We start from the raw sequence: 18,825 nt of genomic DNA, 5'->3' as shown, positions 1-18,825 counted from the left end.
ATAAGAACTGACATTTCAGGTTATTTTTCAGTTCAAGGAACCGAGTTTGAGTGAATTTATATTATATTACTGAAGAGGCATTACAGTGAATGCCTCTTCATCGACACTAAAAGAGCGAACCGTGAATTACGAGAATGGTCGTAGCTTGGCTGGGGAGGGGGGTAGCAGTTTGAGAGCTATCAGTACAAATTTGAAAATCCTAGCTACACCCCTGTACAGAGGGATGGGTGGTTAGGCACCTATTTAGAGTTTAGGAGTGTAGAAGTCACAACATTTATTCTTAAGATAAATACACTAACAGAAAAAGTTTATAACTGTATTTTTGTGTATCAACTAATGAGAAACTTCAGCAATATTAATAAAAAATGATAACCATAGTCTCTTGGAATGTTAAAGGGATGGTAGATCAAAAGAAAAGAAATGTACTCATGCACCTCACATACCAAACTAAGGCTGATATAACTTTCTTGCAAGAAACTCACTTAGATGACCAACTTTGGGTTAGGGAAAGGAAAAGAAAATGGGTTAAAACAATAGTTGCTGCAAATTATAGTTCCTTGTCCAGGGGAGTGGCCATTATAGTAAATAAATCCTTCAAAGGCGAGATTACTTCCTATGAAGCTGACTCAAAGGGAAGATGGGTATTATTTACTACTGAATATCATACTTTGAACAAACCATTACGCTTTCTTAATATATATAGCCCCTGCTCAAATCAACAGCTCTTCATTTATGAAATCTTTAATATATTAGCCAAGTACCCAAATCATCTGTTTATTGTAGGTGGGGACTGGAATGCTTTACTAAATCTAGATAAGGATAGATCGCATAATAAAAACGGACAGTCACAATCTACCACTACAGCACCTGAAGAATTACAAAATACATTTGAACTAGTTGACCCTTATGTTAAATTTCAATATGATAAAACAATATCAAGATTCACTTTCTTTTCAGCCACTCATAAAACTTGGTCCAGGATAGATGCTTTTCTAATTTCCCTTGCTTTCCTTTCCAACAAATTAAATTATGCTGTATCACCTAGAACTCTTTCAGATCATTCCAAAATTAGACTTTTAATAAACTTTCAAGCCCATAAACAAAATATTTCCTATCTTAATACCTGGGCGTTAATTCTTAAAATTATACAAAACCAAGAAACAACACAAGAAATTCAGAATGTCCTAGCCCAACTCCAACATGATTTTATATCCACTCAAATTCCATATGACGTACAATGGGCAGCTACCAAGGTGGTCATCAGGGGTATTATTATTCAAAAATCTGCATGGCTCAAAAAAAAATATAACAATCTTAAGAATGAACTAGAGTATCAAATAAACACTGTTGAACTAGAACATCAGGAAAAATATTCTAAAGAACTTGAGGAAAAAATAACTGATTGGCAAAAACAATTACACAAACTGTATTTAGAAAATATCTCCTTCTTAGAATTAAGGTCAATATATCAATATTCAGAATGGGCTCAAACACCATCAAAATCCCTAGCTAGACTAATCAACATAAAAATGCACCTCCTAGGATCAAATAAATAAAATATGAAGGACAGGTGAAATATAAAGACCACGATATAGTGGACACTTTTGAAGATATTTATAAGAAATTATATAATATACCCTTATCACCATCTACAGACAAATTTGAGGATTTTATACATAATATACACTTTCCACAAATTACAAAAGATCAAAGGAAACTGTTAAAATCACAGTTACAATTAAGAGAGATAAAAGCTGCAATAAACAAACTAAAACTAAGTAAATCCCGTGGGCCTGATGGATACACATCTGACTTTTATAAGTTATTCATGTAACCTATCTCCAAAGTGTTATTAAAAGTTTTTAACTATATAATACAATATGGCGGTGGTGGTGCTGCGGTAGCGTTGTCGCCTCACAGTAAGACGCTGTCCGGTTCTTTTCTCAGCTAGAGCATCTTCTGTGTGGAGACATGCGTGACTGGGTGTACCTTCGCTGAAGGTTGTGCGTCAGGCCTGGCAAGCCGGTACGTAAAAATCAACTGCCAATCATTAGCAGACCGGTTCCGCTGTGGCGACCCCTAACCGGGAAAAGCCGAAAGACACAAACAAACAAACAAATAAAAGACAAATACTTAAATAAATCCAAGACAGTGTTGATTCCTAAACCGCATTCTGACCCAACAGATCCAGCAAATTATAGACCAATAGCCCTCATAAACACTGATCTTAAGATATTAGCCCATGTTATAGCAAATAGACTTAAGAATATACTCCCCTCTATTATTTCCCAACAACAAATGGGCTTTATGACAAACAGACAAACAAGTGACAACACCCTCCTCTTAGATACCATTGTAAGACTACTTAATAGTGATAAATGCCCCAGATATGCCCTTACAGTAGATGCAACCAAAGCTTTTGATAGAGTAAACTTACACTTTCTCTTTAATATACTGCCTTTATATGGTTTTCCTCAAGAATTCATTAAAACAATCCAGGTTCTGTATCAAAAAGCTTCTACCACTATACAGGTAAACAAACTTATAACTAACCCTATACTCTTATCCAATGGTACAAGACAAGGATGTCCTCTTTCGCCATACCTATTTAATCTTTATCTAGAACCCCTCCTTCTGTTTATTTCACAAAAAACCTTTCATCTTATTCCCAGAATCCACAATGCAAATCTTATATACTCGGCCTTTGCTGATGACTTAAATATATATTTCCCACTCCCCACTACTGACCTCCCAAAAATACTTAAAGCTATTGATGAGTTCTCGGTAGTTTCAAACTATAACTTAAATTTAAACAAGTCACATATTTCCCCTCAGTCCTATAGGTCATAAAGAATTGTACTTTCCCATGAGTGAGATCAAAATAAACTATCAGATAAAATATCTAGGAATACTATTTACTTCGGACTTCAAAGATACTATAAACAATAACCTACTAGGTACATGGACTAGTATTCAAAACGATATTAATAGATGGAAGAACATCAATATGTCTCTACTGTCAAAAGCTAGCATTGTCAAGATTAATTTTCTACCAAGAATACTCTTTCAGTTAAATGCTACTTTTTCAAATATTCCCCAAAACTTCTTTCTTACCATTGAAAAAGCTATATCAAGATTCTTATGGTATCTCAAATCTACCAGAATTAAATATGGAAAATTTGTACTCGCCAAAGATAAGGGAGGATTGGGGTTGCCTGATTTTTAAGCTTTACTATAGTATAATTACTGTCTACAGACTAATACAAATAATAAACTATGACTCATATATAAATACTTGGACACCCCAGTGGACCAAAATCTGGTATGAACAGTTGAAATCCCTTGGCTATAATATCAAATCGCTACCATTCTTGAATTTAAACCAGGCTAGCATATACACAAAGAATCTACACTCACTAATTAAAAACATGATTCTTACAACACAGAAACTATTTAAGTCATTGCAATTAGCTGAAGCTTTTGCTCTTATACAATTGTTACACCTAAATCCTAATCTACTAATAAATAATAAACCCGCAAATCTAACAAACTACCCCCTGATAAAAGACTACACAATATGGGATATATACCAATGGAAAGACTCTAACACGGGGCAAATGAGACTTGAACTCAAACTTCCTAAGAAATATAGTATTATCCTTAACAAACTTCACCATCTTATAAATGCTAAATTCTCACAAATACACACTGACTTACAGAACATAAATTTAGTTAAATTAATACTTGAAAATCTTGCGATTAAAGGGAAAACAATTTCTAGGACATAAAATTGTAATGATCGCAAAACATCAGAATTCTTTATTATTTTCAAACTATTGGCAAACGAAAAATCAGTCACTGACTGAAGAAAATAAGAAACTAGCCATTGAAAATAAAGTCAAATTCATTCGCTTCAAGAAGCTGTTATATACACAAATTATGGTAAATAACAATATATATTATACCTTATCTAAATTAAATAAATTCAATCCTAACTTTTCGCCTATATGTCCCCATTGTCCTGATCAAACAGCTGATATTTTACATATCATGTGGAACTGTACTAAGATACACAACTTATGATGTTCCTTGAGAGTAAGATTAGAGAAGATGGGATATGAAAAATCAACCCTTACATGGGAGACAGCTATATTGCACATTAACATCAATCAACTTCCAAAAATATTAAAACGTCTTTATTGCGATGTGTGCCCTTATTAAATTCCTTATTACAAAGAATTGGAATGTCATGTCACCAATTACATGGGAAAATTGTAGCAATCTTGCTATCAAATATATCTCCTCACAAATTAGTTTATTCAAAAACAAAAAACAAATGCTATTACCAAAAATATTGGGGTTACTTACTAGATATAATTCTTGACAAATAAAATTCACCCACAAATTGACATGGAAAGCTAACCTTTTAATAAGAAATGAATGTAGTATAACTAGTTTTCTTGCATCTTCCCCCTTCTCTTAGTATGTGTGTATCTAGATATTTTCCCTAACCATACAATAAATGGTTGAATTTCTGTTTTTACTTTCTATATAGACTATCCCCATTCCACTATCCCTTATGAGACCAAATGAACATAAGAATTCTCATACTCTACTTCGCGATGTAGTGACTTCAAGTGTATATATTGTATATATATATATATATATATATATATATATATATATATATATATATATATATATATATATGCATAATTTTCTCAAAACGAGATTGTTGTCTGTTTTCTTTAGATATGTATTTGTATTGTTTATTTGTGTTTTTGAGTTATTGTATTGTTATTATTTGGAAAAAAGAAAATTGAAATAAAGAGATTTTGGGGAAAAAATAAACTTCTTTAATTACTAGGGTTGCACTCTATTGTAGAAGCATGCAGTGTATTTGTACAGTAGAACACAACTGTCCACTTTGCAGAATGATGTTAGTGAATCTGAGGTTATGTTTTTACTAGAATTTTGTGACCATGATGTTAATAAGATGAGAGTAATGATATCTGGCCCTAGATGAAGGTTGTGAAAGCCAGCTGTATAGAGGTTTCTGGTCCAAAGTATGCTATAGCTGACCCATTGTGGAAGAGCTGCCCAAGTTCTGGAGGAGCCATCAGTTGACTGGTATGAGTTGATAGCTAGTTCCAGTTTCCCATTCTGAGAGGCAGATAAGAATCCCATAGCAGGAGTATCATCTGGGGAAAGTCCCTAAAATGAAGCTTCAGCTTTTTGCATCATATCATCTTTCCAACCCTGATAATTTGAAATATGCTGACTGAGAGCTCACATAAACTTTGAGATGAGGGAATACTTCATGAAACAAAAACAAAAAATCCTTGCCATGAACACTAAAACATCTTGAACTAAGCATATTTCAGTCATGAGGAAGCACTTGCAGTAATGCCATCATTAACAAGTTAGTTTGGATTATACTATAGTGATGGTGCTTTCAACAAGTTACCATGTTTCTGTTCTCAAGGAATGTGCCAGATGATTTAAAAAAATTTGTTTGCTCCTAAAAGTGCACATACACTGTAACATCATTCAGTTAAAAAAAAAGTAAAATATCATTAATATTGAAGTGTACTAAATTTGCTTTTTCTTGTAGTTTTAGATTAATATTTTGTTGCCAAAATCTGGAAATGTGTAGTATTCCCTTTAAAAGTGTTAATCTTGCATTGTATTTTCACTTTGTGTTTCATTAAGGAGCACTATGGTTGCAGACTACATGTACTTACTCTCAGGAGGGATGGATCAGCAGATGGCCAAGAACATTAAACTCTACTGGCAGGTAAACATATAATGATACATTGCCTTTCAAAAGTTTACCTAAGCATTTGAATCAAAATAACAGCAATTGTACTGAAATGGCAGAACTACAGTAAGTGGGATGTTCCTAAGCATGAAGCAGCATTTTTATAACAGACCCAATAATGTATTTCAGGCCGATTTCTTTGCATACAGATGCAAACATTATATACTTGTACACCTATATGTCAGTCATTCTTGTGACTCCAATCATTTCAGCGCAGGGGAGAGTTACTGCTTCAGAAAATTATAACATCTGTGTTTCAGAGTAATGATGTTGTTCAGGCCTTTTTTTCCAGAGCTGTTTCATACCCTTGCAGATCCTATACAGGTCTCATGCTGATGTAGTCAATGACAGGAAGTGGCACAAAATTTCCATAAAAATAGCATTGGCATTTGCATCTCCATAAGTTCTTCTTCTCACTTTGAAATTGCTAGTTTTTTTAAAATGTTGTCCGTTTTATTTTTCAGTTGATGTTCATCATTCACACCATGCCTCAGTAGCATAAGGCTTCTGTGCCTGCACAAACCCACACTGGCAGCTTTCCAGAGCTTAGAATCCCCTCCTCTGACTCTCTGTGATAGGGGGTGTGATAGGGGATTGGCTTAGCCCCTCCCATTAGGGGAAGCCTAACCTTTTCACAGAAAGTCAGATGTTCTTCATATTAATGTTGTATATGCTAGTTCTGTTTTTAATTTGAGACTGCATTGTTTATCAAATGCCTGCCAGTGTTTTTCCATAGAATTTGAAATAACAGCTGTTCATCTTATTGATCACTGCTGCAGTAGCCTTAACTGTGTGGCTTATATCCTAACAAGGATATAACAGACAGACAACTTCCCAAGCTTCATGGGACCTACTATGGGCACAAACCATCAGCACAAGACGAGCTGACTAAAAAGTTAGGTTTGGGTGCCAAATACTATGCTCCCCTGAGGCTTTAAAAGATCAGCAATCAACTTGCGCTGTTCCTTCGCTGGGCAGATAAGTTCCCTTTTGGGAAAAACTTCCATTAAAAAAAAAAAAAATTTGATCTGATGTTGTCTTTTTCATGCATTCCTCAAGTGATGGGTCTCTGATCGACGTCATATCCATCCACGGCCAGTTCATTAGACTTTAGGCTCTGTAGCTCAAGCTCCTGCTCTTACCTATAATCCCCTTCTTCTCCTCCTCAGTTGCCTCAGATCTCATTCTCCACTTCAGCATTTGGACATCGTCACCATTAGCTTAAGTTGGTTGTAGTGAATAAGTACTTTTTGACATATTTTTGTTGCCCTTTTTCCCTATACATCCTTGCCTCCCTCAGGTCCACCCCATCCTCAATTGCTTGCTGTGGACACTGGGTCTCTTCATCCTGTCCCATCGGGACAGTCGGTCTGGTCAAGCCTAGAGACTGTCCTCATTCAGGACTCTGCTGGCACTTCTGAGTCTTCTCTGGAGCCTCCCACTGATGAGTCCCCTCAGAAGCTTACATGTAAGAGACATTTATACTCTCTACAAGAGTTGTTAACTAAAGACATTGATTTAAATGAAAAAGAAGTGTTTCCTAGGTCACCCCTTGAGGATGTCTCCTTCAGTGAAATACTTGAACTTTTGAGATAGAAAGGTGGCTGGTCTTCCAGTCCCCATTCCTAAGAGGAGACAGCACTCCTTGAGGCATTTAGAGCTGGCTAAGCTGTGATTTGGGTAGTCTCCCCTGCAGATGAGCTGATAGATCTTATCTCCTGCTGGGCTTGGAAGGTTCCTGATGTCTCAGTGCCTATCCCCATTGCCCAAACAAATACCTTGTTGCACCTAAGGATGGGGCTCATTGGAGCAAGAGTCCACCAGTGGATGTGATGGTGGTTGTAGCAGCCACAAAAAAGAGCTTGCAGAACAGATTTCTTCTGTCCATTCCCCCTAACAGAGAGTCCAGGGTGTTGGATAGATTTGTGAAGTGTGTCTACGCTTCAGCGACCTTTGTGCTCAGGTCCCTGAATTATCTGACATATATTACAAGATTTTAGGGGGAACTGATCAAGCAGTTTTCCAGGAGCCTCTCAGGGTCCATGTCTGGGGAGGACAAGAAGGCTGTATTTTCACATCTGGCTACCCTCCTGTCCCTATCGAATGTTTCGATGAGATTGATTTCTCATGCCTTAGAGGGGAACTTCTAGAGCTGTGGGTTTCAGGAACAGCCATTAGAAGGCAGACCTTGATGCATCTTTGTGATTTTATGGAGCCCTTCAGGTCTTCATTCATCAATCTCTCTTTTGATGGATCCACCTTGTTTGGCCTTAAGGTGAAAGAGGCTCTGTCTTGGAGTGAACAAGATAGGAAGACATTGTCTGCTGTGGGAAGTCATTTTTCTACCCCTCAAAGGACCTTTTCCCTTAACCAGAGAGGTGGCAGAAAGATGTGGTTCAGAAAGATGCAAGGTTCTTCCCAGAACTTCTATGGAGAAAAATCCCCTTGCGGCAGAGGATAGAACTCTAATGGAATGCACGGGCCCTGTGACAGAGGCGGCCTGCAACATCAGGACTTTAGAGGTGCTTTCTTTTAGAAGCCCTTTAAGCATTCCTGAAGGGGTACCTGACTGCTGCCCTCTGGATGCAGATTGGGGGTGCACTTATCTATACATCCAGAAACCTGGATAGCCATTACCAAAGATACTTGAGTGCAGAGTATAATATTCAGAGGTTATTACATGCCACTTTTTCTTTTACCCCCAAAACACAACAAAATAATTCCCAATGTTCCACCTACTTACAGGAAAGGAGCAGCCATATAAATAGAAAAGCTGCTGAGAAAAAGGGATCTGATGTTGCCAGTCTTCCTCTATCCTTAACCTTTGAGTACTCAGTTCTGATCCTCTGAACCATCTCAGCTGTTACACAGCTCATGCCAGCCAGAAACTGTCAAGCTAAGACTCTCCCTACAATACTCCTCTTCATATTACTCATATCTCATTTGCCACTCTTGTCGCGCATCGGCCATTTTTCTCTCGCAGGTAAATAAAATTTCTTTAGTTATTAATAGCTAATCCAATTTAATTGTTTTTAGGAATATACATGTATATATATATATATATATATATATATATATATATATATATATATATATATATATATTTATATGTATTCTCTTTGTCTCTACCCATCTTTCTGGTCGCGTGAGTGTTTCTCTTCCATACCTTATGGTATTCTGTCCGTACCATTGTTGGTAGTACCCCTCCTTTTATCCTTCCTTCCCTACCTCTTTGGGTAGCTCTCTATTACCATACTTGATATTGTCTTTCTCCTTTTCCAATCTCTTGGTAACCCTTTCTACCAGTGCTAGCATTTTTTTCTTTCTGTCTTCTTGGTGTGTGTGTGTGTGTGTGTGTGTGTGTGTGTGTGTGTGTGTGTGTGTGTACTCCGCCTCTTGACTACTGTTTTTCTTTTGTGTTTGTCAACATGGCTGAAAAATCAAAAGGCACTACAGGTGCCAGGATTGCAGCCGAAAAATGCCAAACTCCAATGGACCCTCTTCCTGCTTATATTGTTTGGGCCCAGCCTATTTGGACCAGGAATGTGCTGTCTGCTAGGCCTTTAGTAATAAGGCCTTGGTAGAGTAAAGGAATAAGTTAATATTAAAAGGGTTTATCAAGTCTTCCTTTGAAGAAGCCTTATCCAAGGCCAGTATGTTACCTTGTAAAATGGACTGGAGTACCAGGACAAACCACTCTTTGACGACTTCTCCTTTGGCATCGGTGTCTAAAAAGCATAAACCTTCCATTCAAACCACTTCCATGGAACCAAAGGCTGAGGAGCTGAGACTTTCAGAGCAGACTAACCACTAGGCACTGTCCACTTCGGTACCACAAACCTCGGTGCTAGTCTCGTCGGCACTGACTTCTTCAGTTTCCCGGTCAGTGCCGACCTCTCCTACTGCACAACAGCAGACATTGCAAACCCCCTCTGTGCTGAAATCAGAATTTATATGCATCCAGGACAAGATATTCACCCTCTGTTGACCCCTTTGTGGGTCAGGTTCCCAGTCCTTTCCTAAAAAGGCCAGAATCCCCTTCTGGGTTATCTGTCCATTCCTCCAGGAGTGTCACCGAAGTAGACGTCGTGAGGTTGGTGGATCAGCTCCTAGTGACCAGGGGTCTTTCTGTCTCCTCCCAGACCCCTCTCCCCTCTGGAGTTGGGGTGTTTTCTCCCAGGACTCCACCTAATCTTCCTCCTCTAACCTCCTCAGAAGGTTTAGAGCTTCCCACTCTAATCTCTCCGGTTCCAGCTGCTGTGCTGCTGACAGCCTTTTTATCTTCAGTTACAGGATCTGCTCTGACTTCTTCTGTTCCTTCAAAACCGGCGGACTCCCAGGCCCATGGCTCCGCCATTGGGTCAGAGGGTTTTGGATCAGCTCCTTCCTTTTATTATTTGAAATCATCCTTAACTCTGAGAACCCTAGCAGCAGTGGGCCCTTTCTTGGCTCTTGCTTCAGAAGTAGGTGTCTGTCTTGGAACAGGGTGTGACCTCAGTGCCAACGTTTTTCTTAGTTCCAGGCTCCCATCTTTCTTTGGGAGCCTGCCTTCCAGGCAATGGAAAGGGCATTGGCCTCTGGATTCTCTCAGCTGGGCCATTCTGTGTCGGAGTTTTATTCCCAGACTCCTTCTTGCCCAGAGCTGCCACCAACCTCCACGCCTGTACAGTGGGCACCTATGCTGCAAGATCCCCCTGCAAAGGTTTCCTCTTCTTCCGAGTCCTCCACAGAGATTCCCACTAAGGAACATCCCCGGAAGAAAATGTGTAAGAGGAAACACCTAGATTCCTTTGTGGAATTGTTCACAGAAGACACAGACTTCGATGATAAGGAGGGTTCCCTACAGTCACCCCTGGAAGATGTCTCCTTCGTAGAGATCCTAGAGATCTTCAAACAGAGGGGTAATGGAAGCCCAAAGACTCGAACTCTGAGGAGTTAATGTACTTGCAAGTATTCGATGCTCACCCATCTACTTCTTGGGTAACCCCTCTCGCTTATAATCTCATTAAATTGATTGAGCAGTGGGCTTGGAAGGCTCCTGATTCCATAGAACCAATACCCTGGAGACTGGACAAAATACTATCTGCTCCTGAGGACCCCCAGCACTGGGCAAAAGGGTTAGCAATAGATGCTATGGTGGACCAACTGAGGACAGTTCCTCTGTTCAGCCACCTAACCAATAGTCCAGGGCAACAGACAGATTCAGAAAGCGGGTATACGGTTCATCGACTTTTGCATTAAGGTCTTTACATTTTTTGGCACATTTCACTAGGCTCCAGAGGGACCTGATCAAGGAGCTATCAGATACCCTGGCAGGACCTGTGTCTGAGGAGGTCCAGGGCAAAGTGGCCTCCCAGCTAGCCACCCTGGAGTCTTATTTCCAACTTGTCCATGAGGCTCATTGCACATGCAGCTGAAGGGGTGACTAGGTCAGCTGGTTCAGGCGTTGCTATATGACAACACATCTGGATGCTCCTGTGTGGGTATGTGGAGCCATTCAAGTCTTCCTATATCTCAGCCTTCTAAACAAGTTCATTCAGCAAGCAAAATTCCAGATGGTCACACTTCAGTCTATGCTTTCCTTTCTAGAGGAAAACAATTTAATGTGCTCCATAGACCTTCAAGATGCATATTACCACATAAAATGGACAAGGACTCCAGAAGGTTCCTCGACTTTCAGCTAGGAGGCAGTCACTTTCAGTTCAGAATGCTGCCCTTTGGTCTCACCACAGCCCCCAGGGTGTTCACCAAATGTCTGGCAGCGGTCACAGCTCACTTGAGGCTGCACGGATTCTGGGTGTTTCTTTATCTAGACGACTGGCTTATCACTGTCCACACCAGGTATCTATCAAAATCTCAGCTAAGTCCCACTCAAGATTTAGAGTTCATAGGAGCTCATCTGAATACCATCTCTTGCATAGCTTCCCTTCCTCTGCACAGGCTACAGAAGATAAAATCCCAGCTACAAGCTATTCTCTCCAAAGACAAAGCTCCTGCACTTCTAGTCCTCCAAGCTTTAGGATCCATGGCAGTGACCATTACCTTGGTTCCTCTACAGAAATTCTACAGGCGGCTGCTACAATCGCTTCTAGCATCCCAGTAGTTCATTCTAACCCATCCAATGATGTACCCAATTCTTATCACCAGTCGCTGCAAGAATGACTTATCCTGGTGGATGGAATCCGAGGAAATTCTTTTGGGCCATCCCTTCATTCCCCCCTCAACCCATGGCCATAGTGACCTTGGACGCCTCACATATGGGGGGAGCATTATCTGGGAAGAACAGTCCAAAGCACTTTATCTCCAGTAGAGGCCAACCTGCATGTCAGTGTCCTGAAATTGAGAACAGTTCTCTTAGCATTGCAGACCTTTCAGTCTGTTAACCCTCTAGGAACAATTGCAGTTCAATCAGATAACACGTTGGTGGTCTGGTACATCAACAAGTAGGGTGGAACCAAGTCTTATCCCCTGTGTCGGGAACCATTCAAGAGTGTGTCAAATAGGCAATTTCCTCCAACCACTTTCTAATAGCAACGCACATCCTGGGGATAAATGTTATAGCGGACAAACTGAGCAGAGGCTTTCTCCTGCCTCACGAGTGGTCTCTCAATCCCAGAGTGATGAAGGAGATTTTTCGTTGCCGGGGTCAGCCTTGCTGCAATCTCTTTGCATCACCCATGAACAACAAATGCAGCAGCTACTTTGCCCTATTCACCCCTCAAGGGGCGACCCCAAGAGACATTCTTCTTGATTGGCCTTCGGGTCTACTCTATGCCTTTCCCCCATCACTCTCATTCTCCCCTTTTTGAAGAAAGCAAGCAAGGTTCAGAAGCAAAGTGATCCTCTTTGCACTCTTCTGACCTCGACAAGTTTGGTTCCCCTTTTTATGGCCCCACCTAATTCACCGTCCATGGATTCTGGTTCCAGTTCCAGACCTGTTGTCTCACCCGCAGGGACTAGTGCATCCTGACCTTCAAAACCTCGAGCTTGCAGCTTAGTTCCTGCAATTCTGCTAGTCGCCAGGCAGAATAATTTACCTTCCCCAGTTCAAAAAATTCTTCTGACTTCCCATAGACCATCCACCAGGAAACTGTCTTAGCAAGTGGAAGGGATTTTCAATTTGGGCCTGAGATAATGATCTTAACCCCTTCTCTGGACTGGTGGAGAAAGTTTTGGAATTTTTAGCAATACATCTGATGTTGTTTGTTAATCTTCTTTCCATTCATCACTGGTGGGTTCGGTTCTGAGCCCTCGGAACAGAGTCAGCCTATTTACCAAGCTTGTGCCAGCCAAAAACCTCTCGAGCTAAGTCTCTACCCAGAATGCCCTTCTCCCTGTGACCTCGGATCTTGTTTTCTGCAAAAGTAAAGGCGCGTTTCAGCCGATCTCTCAGCTAAGTGGAACTTTTTTGATATTTGTGTAAAAATCGTTGGATATCTTTGTATTTTATTAAGCAATTAGTATTTCTAGTGTCTTTTCTTCTGTCCAACCTTGTTTTTTCCTCTCTATACCATTGTTACCCTTGGTAATCTTTCAAGTACCATTGGTGGTACGGCCTTTCCTCCCTTACCCTTGTGGTATTTCTCCAATACCATAGTTGGTATTCCCTCTCCTATTTAAACTATTAGCTTGACATCTTTGTTCAGGTATTTCCTCTACATATCAGTGTATTGTCATTTTTTCTGATTGTTTGAATGGAGTTGACTTTATTCTAATTGGATTATACAGTTGGTCTGTAGTGTCTTTTCTATCAAGATGTCGGATTAGAAGGGTACTTCAGGCTTTAAGCATTGTACTTCATGTAAGAGCAAGTTACCTAATAGTGATTCTCATGATGACTGTGTATACTGTTTGGGAGTGGCCAACCTTTTGGTGCAGCCACCGTCTGACATTTGTCAGAGTTTCAGTCAACACACTCTTAGTGAGCATAAAAATAAACTTATTCTGAAAGGGTTACTCAAGTCTCCCTTCTCAGAGGCCATTTCTGTGATGGAGGTCTCAACTCCGCCTACTAAGGACAAAAAGAGATCCCACTCTGTTTCTTCTTCACCATCGGGTGATCAGAGCAAGCCTGGGAAATCAAAGGTCGCAAAGTTATCTTCGGAGTATAAATCTCCCTCTACGGCTCCGTCTTCCTCAGCTCCAACCATCTTAAAACCTTTGACACTGGGGCCTGTTTCGGCACCCGTCCTGCCTCCAACACTGATCATAGACCTTATTATACCTATTTCAACTTCGGCACCTGTAGCCACTTCGGCTTAGGGCACGCCTTCGACTACTCCATTAGCTTCCATTATGGAACCGACCTTCTTGGCTCCGAGTGCCACTTTGGCACCGAGCGTTGTACCGACATCACTGGATTTGACCCCTTTACTCCTGGTCTCAAAACTAGAGACTTTGGTGCTGGCAGACCTTGCACCACGGACCTGATACTCCCCTTCCATAGATCCATTTCTGGGCCAAGCATATAGCCCCTTCATTGAACGTCCTGACTCCCAGTCTGGAGTTTCCACTAGATCCACCAGGAGCCTGTCGGAACACGATGTGGTGCATCTTGTAGTGCACCTGTTGTTAGCCAGGGGAATCCCTTCACTTTCTAAGACCCATCCATCTGCAGGACTTGGGTTGTCGTATCTACAGACTCCATCTTACACTCCCCTTTGGCCATCTCGGTTACAAAGACTTCTGCTCCGACATCTTTCTTGGAACCCATCACCTCGGCACCTATGGTTCATCTCACTCCATCTCCGAGTTTGTCCCTTTGGTCTTCGGTTCCTGCTGAACTGGTCCTTCCTCAATCTGGGGCTTGGGGGGATGGGTGTGTCGGTTCGGGGTACAGAGCTGCCGCTCTCCTCGGTTCCATCCTTGGTGCAATTAGCCACGTCCGTGCTGATCCTGCTTGAGGTTCCAACCATGGGGGCAGGTTCATCAGAGCGGGGTGTGACTCTGGTCCTGAGGTTGTCTTTCTTGGTTCCTGGCTCCCATCCCTCTTCGGGGAGGCCTGCCTTCTGCACAATGGAGAGGGCTGTTGTTTCTGGCAACACTTCTTTGATGTCGGAACCCCCGTTTTCTCCCCTTCAGCTACAGCTGTCACAGACCACCTCCCCAGGATACCAGGCAGAGAAGCCGCAGGGCACCCCTGTTCAGAGTACCCGCTCTTCTGAGTCCTCCTCAGAGACCCCCACTGAGGAGCCTCCTTGAAAGAAGACATGCAAGAGGAAGCACATGGACTTGCCCGAGGAGTCCTTAATGAAAGACACGGATTAGGATGATGGTGAAGGGTCCCCATGGTCACCTCCTGATGATGGAAATGTTAAAGCAGAGAGATGACTGTAAGCCCTCCAATCCTTCGTCTGAGTCAGTGTTCCTGCAGGCTTTTCGCGCCCGGCCTTCTACCTCTTGGGTGACCCCACCTGCCGATGAGCTCATCCAGCTTGTCATGCAGTGTGCTTGGAAGAACCCTGATTCCATTGAGGCAATCCCTCAGAGACCAAACACAATTATTTTCCCTCCTGAGGAGAACCTGCATTGGTCCAAAAGGTTACCATTTGATGCTATGGTGGTGACGGCAGCCACAAAAAAGGACTTGGCTGAGGAAAGTCCTGCTGTCCACCTGCCCAACAGGGAGTCCTGAGCGGTGGACAGACTTGGGAAGCGTGTTTTTGCATCAGGGATCTTTACTATTCGGTCCCTGAATTATTTGGCACATTTTACGAGGCTCCAGAAGGACTTGATCTCCAAACTCTCTGGGATGCTCGCAGGACAGTTGTCTGACAAAGTCAGGGACAAAGTGGCCTTGCAGCACGCAACCCTGGAATCAATATCCAACTCATCCATAAGGTTGCTGTCTCATGCAACCGAAGGGACGGCTAGGGCAGTTGGTTCAGGCATTGTTATGAGGCGTCATGCCTGGATGCGCATTTGTGACCTTGCGGATCCGTTCAAGTCTTCCTTTCTGAATGCTCCCATCAAAGCTTCGTCCCTTTTTGGCTCCAAAGTGAAGGACACGCTAGCCAGGTGTGAGCAAGATGGAAAGACTCTTTCTGCAATATGCCTGTGGTTTTCCAACCCTCAACATACCTTCTCCAGGAATCAGAGAGGTGGAAAAATGTGGCATAAAAAATCTCAGGGTTCTTTCCGTGCCACCCTTGGTGATGATACCCCCAGAGGCAGAGGGGGTAACAATTCCCGAAGACGCCCCTATAGAGGCAGAGGGGGTCCTCATAAACAAGGCTCCAGGGACTCTTTCTCTGGACAGCCTTATCAGCACTCTTGAGGAGCAGCCTGATTGCTTACCTGTGGAAGCAGTTGGGGGTAATTTCTGTCTGCACCCAGCTGCCTAGCAATCTATCACCACCGACCATTGGGTGCAGACTATCATCACCAGAGGTTACACCATTCTCCTTTCTTGTCAGACAAATTTTCCAAGAAAACTTCCCAATATTCCACCCAGTCAAAGGGAAGAAGCAGCTTCAGAGATTATAAAGCTATCTCAAAAAAAGAGTCATCCAACCAGTCCCACCAGACCAGCACAGATCCAGATTTTACTCAAGATTGTTTTGGTGCCAAAAAGACAGGGGACTGGAGACCCATTTTGGAACTCAGCAGCTTAAACAAGTCTGTCACCCAAACCAAATTCTGGATGGTCACGGTTTAGTCCATTCTCCCCTTTTTAAGAGAAGGCGATTGGATGTGCTTGATAGATCTCCGGGATGCATATTAATACATCAAGATGAACAAATGCTCCAGGAGTCTGCTTCGCTTCCGGCTATGAGCCAGTCATTATCAATTCTGCACCCTACTGTTCAGTCTCTCTACAGCCCCCAGAGTGTTCACGAAATGTATGGCAGTGGTAACAGCTCACTTGAGACTGAAAGGATTCTGGGTGTTCCCATATCTGGACAGCTGGCTCCTTACCTCCCCCACTGAGCATCTTCTGCTAACAGCACTGTATTATACTCTCTCTCTGGAAAAATTGTTGGGAATAACGATACATTGGGAGAAATCAAACCTTGTCCCTACACAACAAATAGAGTTCATTGGGGCAGTGTTCAGTATTCCGTGCTGTCTGGTATCACTCCCAATTCACAGACTACATCGACTGAGTCTTCAACTCCGAGTGATACTCTCTCAAACAAGAGTCTCTGCAAGGGAAGTTCTTCAGATCTTAGGTTCTATGGTAGTGTCAGTCCCAATAGTGCTTCTAGCATATGCGGATTCTGCAATGGCTCCTTCTGTGTCAATTGTTCCCAAACTATCACCCCCTAGGTTACCAGATTCGAATAACCAACTTCTGCAAACAAGACCTGCTTTGGTGGATGAGGCCAGACAAAGAACTCTGGAGTTGTCCATTTCATTCCCCTCAGCCATTGTGACCATGGATGCTTGCCTGATTGGGTGGGTGGGCCATTTCTGGAATTGAGAGCTGTGCAGTTAGCATTGCAGGTCTTCCATTCGGCTCTCCCTTCCAGGACAATTGCGATTCAATCAGACAATATGTCAGTGGTCTGGTATATCAACAAGCAAGGAGGAACCAAGTCCTACCCCGTATGTTGAGAAGCCATGAGAATTTGGCAGTGGGCAATAGCTTTCAACCGCTTTTTGATAGCAACGCATATCCCGGGGAGCTCCAACATGATTGCAGACAAACTGAGCAGGTGCATCCTAATGCCTCACGAGTGGTCCCTCAACCCGAGGTGGTGTCACTAATCTTCAGCCACTGGGGCCAGCCTTGCTAGGATCTTTTTGCCTCCCCATCATACAACAAGTGCAGCAGCTATTTCACCCTACTTCCTTTGGAGGGGGAGTCACCGTGGGACGCTGTAATCCATGCTTGGCCCATAGGACATCTCTGTGCTTATCCTTCCATTCCTCTGATCCTAGAATTTTTAAAGAAAGCTCTTCGATTGGATTGCAAGGTGATCCTCATAGCCCCATTCTGGCCTCATCAAGTTTGGTTCCCCTTCCTTCGGCCTCACCTAGTATACCCGCCGTGGATCCTGGACCCTCTACCAAATCTGATTACTCACCTCCAAGGGTTGAGTCACCCAAATCTGTCCAGTTTCAAGCTGACAGCTTGGTTTCTCCACTTCCACTAGTCGCCAGGCAAGCTAATCTCTCCTTACCTGTTCAAGACATCATTCTGGCCTCTCCCAAACCATCCACCAGAAGACTATATCAGGATAACTAGAAAAGGTTCTCCATTTGGTCCAAGAATAAGATGCTAGACCTTATTCAGTTCCAGTTACTGCAGTGCTTCAATACTTGGCTAAGTTTTTTGATAATGGGGCCTCTGCCTCTAGTGTACAAGTACATCTGGTGGCAATCTCCAATTTCCATGATGGTATAGATGGTACCCCTCTTATCTCATCGCATCTTTGCAAGGCTTTCCTCAAGGAGACCTCTCATAACAGGCCTCCTGTCAAACACCCCGTGGAACCATGGAATCTCACTTTAGTCCTCCAGTCTTTGAGTCAAAAACCTTTTAAACCTGCTGCGAAGTGTGACCTGAAGTTTTTGTCTTGGAAATCCTTGTTTTTGGTAGCCATTACCACTGCCAGAAGAGTCTCGGAGCTATAGGCATTGTGTACCAAGAGGCCCTATCTGTTTTTTCATAAAGACAGAGTATCACTTCAGACAAATCCATCCTTTCTTCCCAAAGTTGTTTCTGAATTCTCCATTAACCAGACCATTGACCTACCAGTGTTCTTTCTGAATTTTGCCAGTAGAGGAGAGTATTGCCTTCACTCCTTAGACATACATAGACAATTGAGATTTTATGTAGACAGGACCAAACCTACACGTAAATCTGAACAGCTTTTCATCTCCTTTTCTGGGCCCAGAATGGGAGAGGCTGTTTTCAAGTTTACACTATCAAGATGGCTAAGGGACTGCATATGTTTCATCTATTCCCTCAGTAATGAACCTGTGCCAAAAGTTAAACCTCACTCCACTAGATCTATGGCACCATCTATAGCATTCGATTCCAGGGCTTCCATCTGTGC

General features: G+C 42.2%; 1 protein-coding gene across 1 annotated transcript in view; it reads left to right on the top strand.

The window, feature by feature from the left end:
- Positions 1–18,825, top strand: part of SPATA16 (spermatogenesis associated 16) — a 2,543,770-nt gene that overhangs the window by 1,183,716 nt on the left and 1,341,229 nt on the right. Inside the window, exon 5 of the mRNA XM_044070135.1 lies at positions 5,713–5,797. Within this exon, the coding sequence (XP_043926070.1) occupies positions 5,713–5,797 (85 nt within the window). The remainder of the gene's footprint in view (positions 1–5,712; positions 5,798–18,825) is intronic.

This window comes from Protopterus annectens, chromosome 4.part1 (genome assembly GCF_019279795.1).
Source record: "Protopterus annectens isolate FY-2018-M chromosome 4.part1, PAN1.0, whole genome shotgun sequence".
Taxonomy (NCBI): Eukaryota; Metazoa; Chordata; order Ceratodontiformes; family Protopteridae; genus Protopterus; species Protopterus annectens.
The sequence above is the reverse complement of the archived record's forward strand: the minus strand, read 5'-3'. Positions and strand labels throughout refer to the sequence as shown.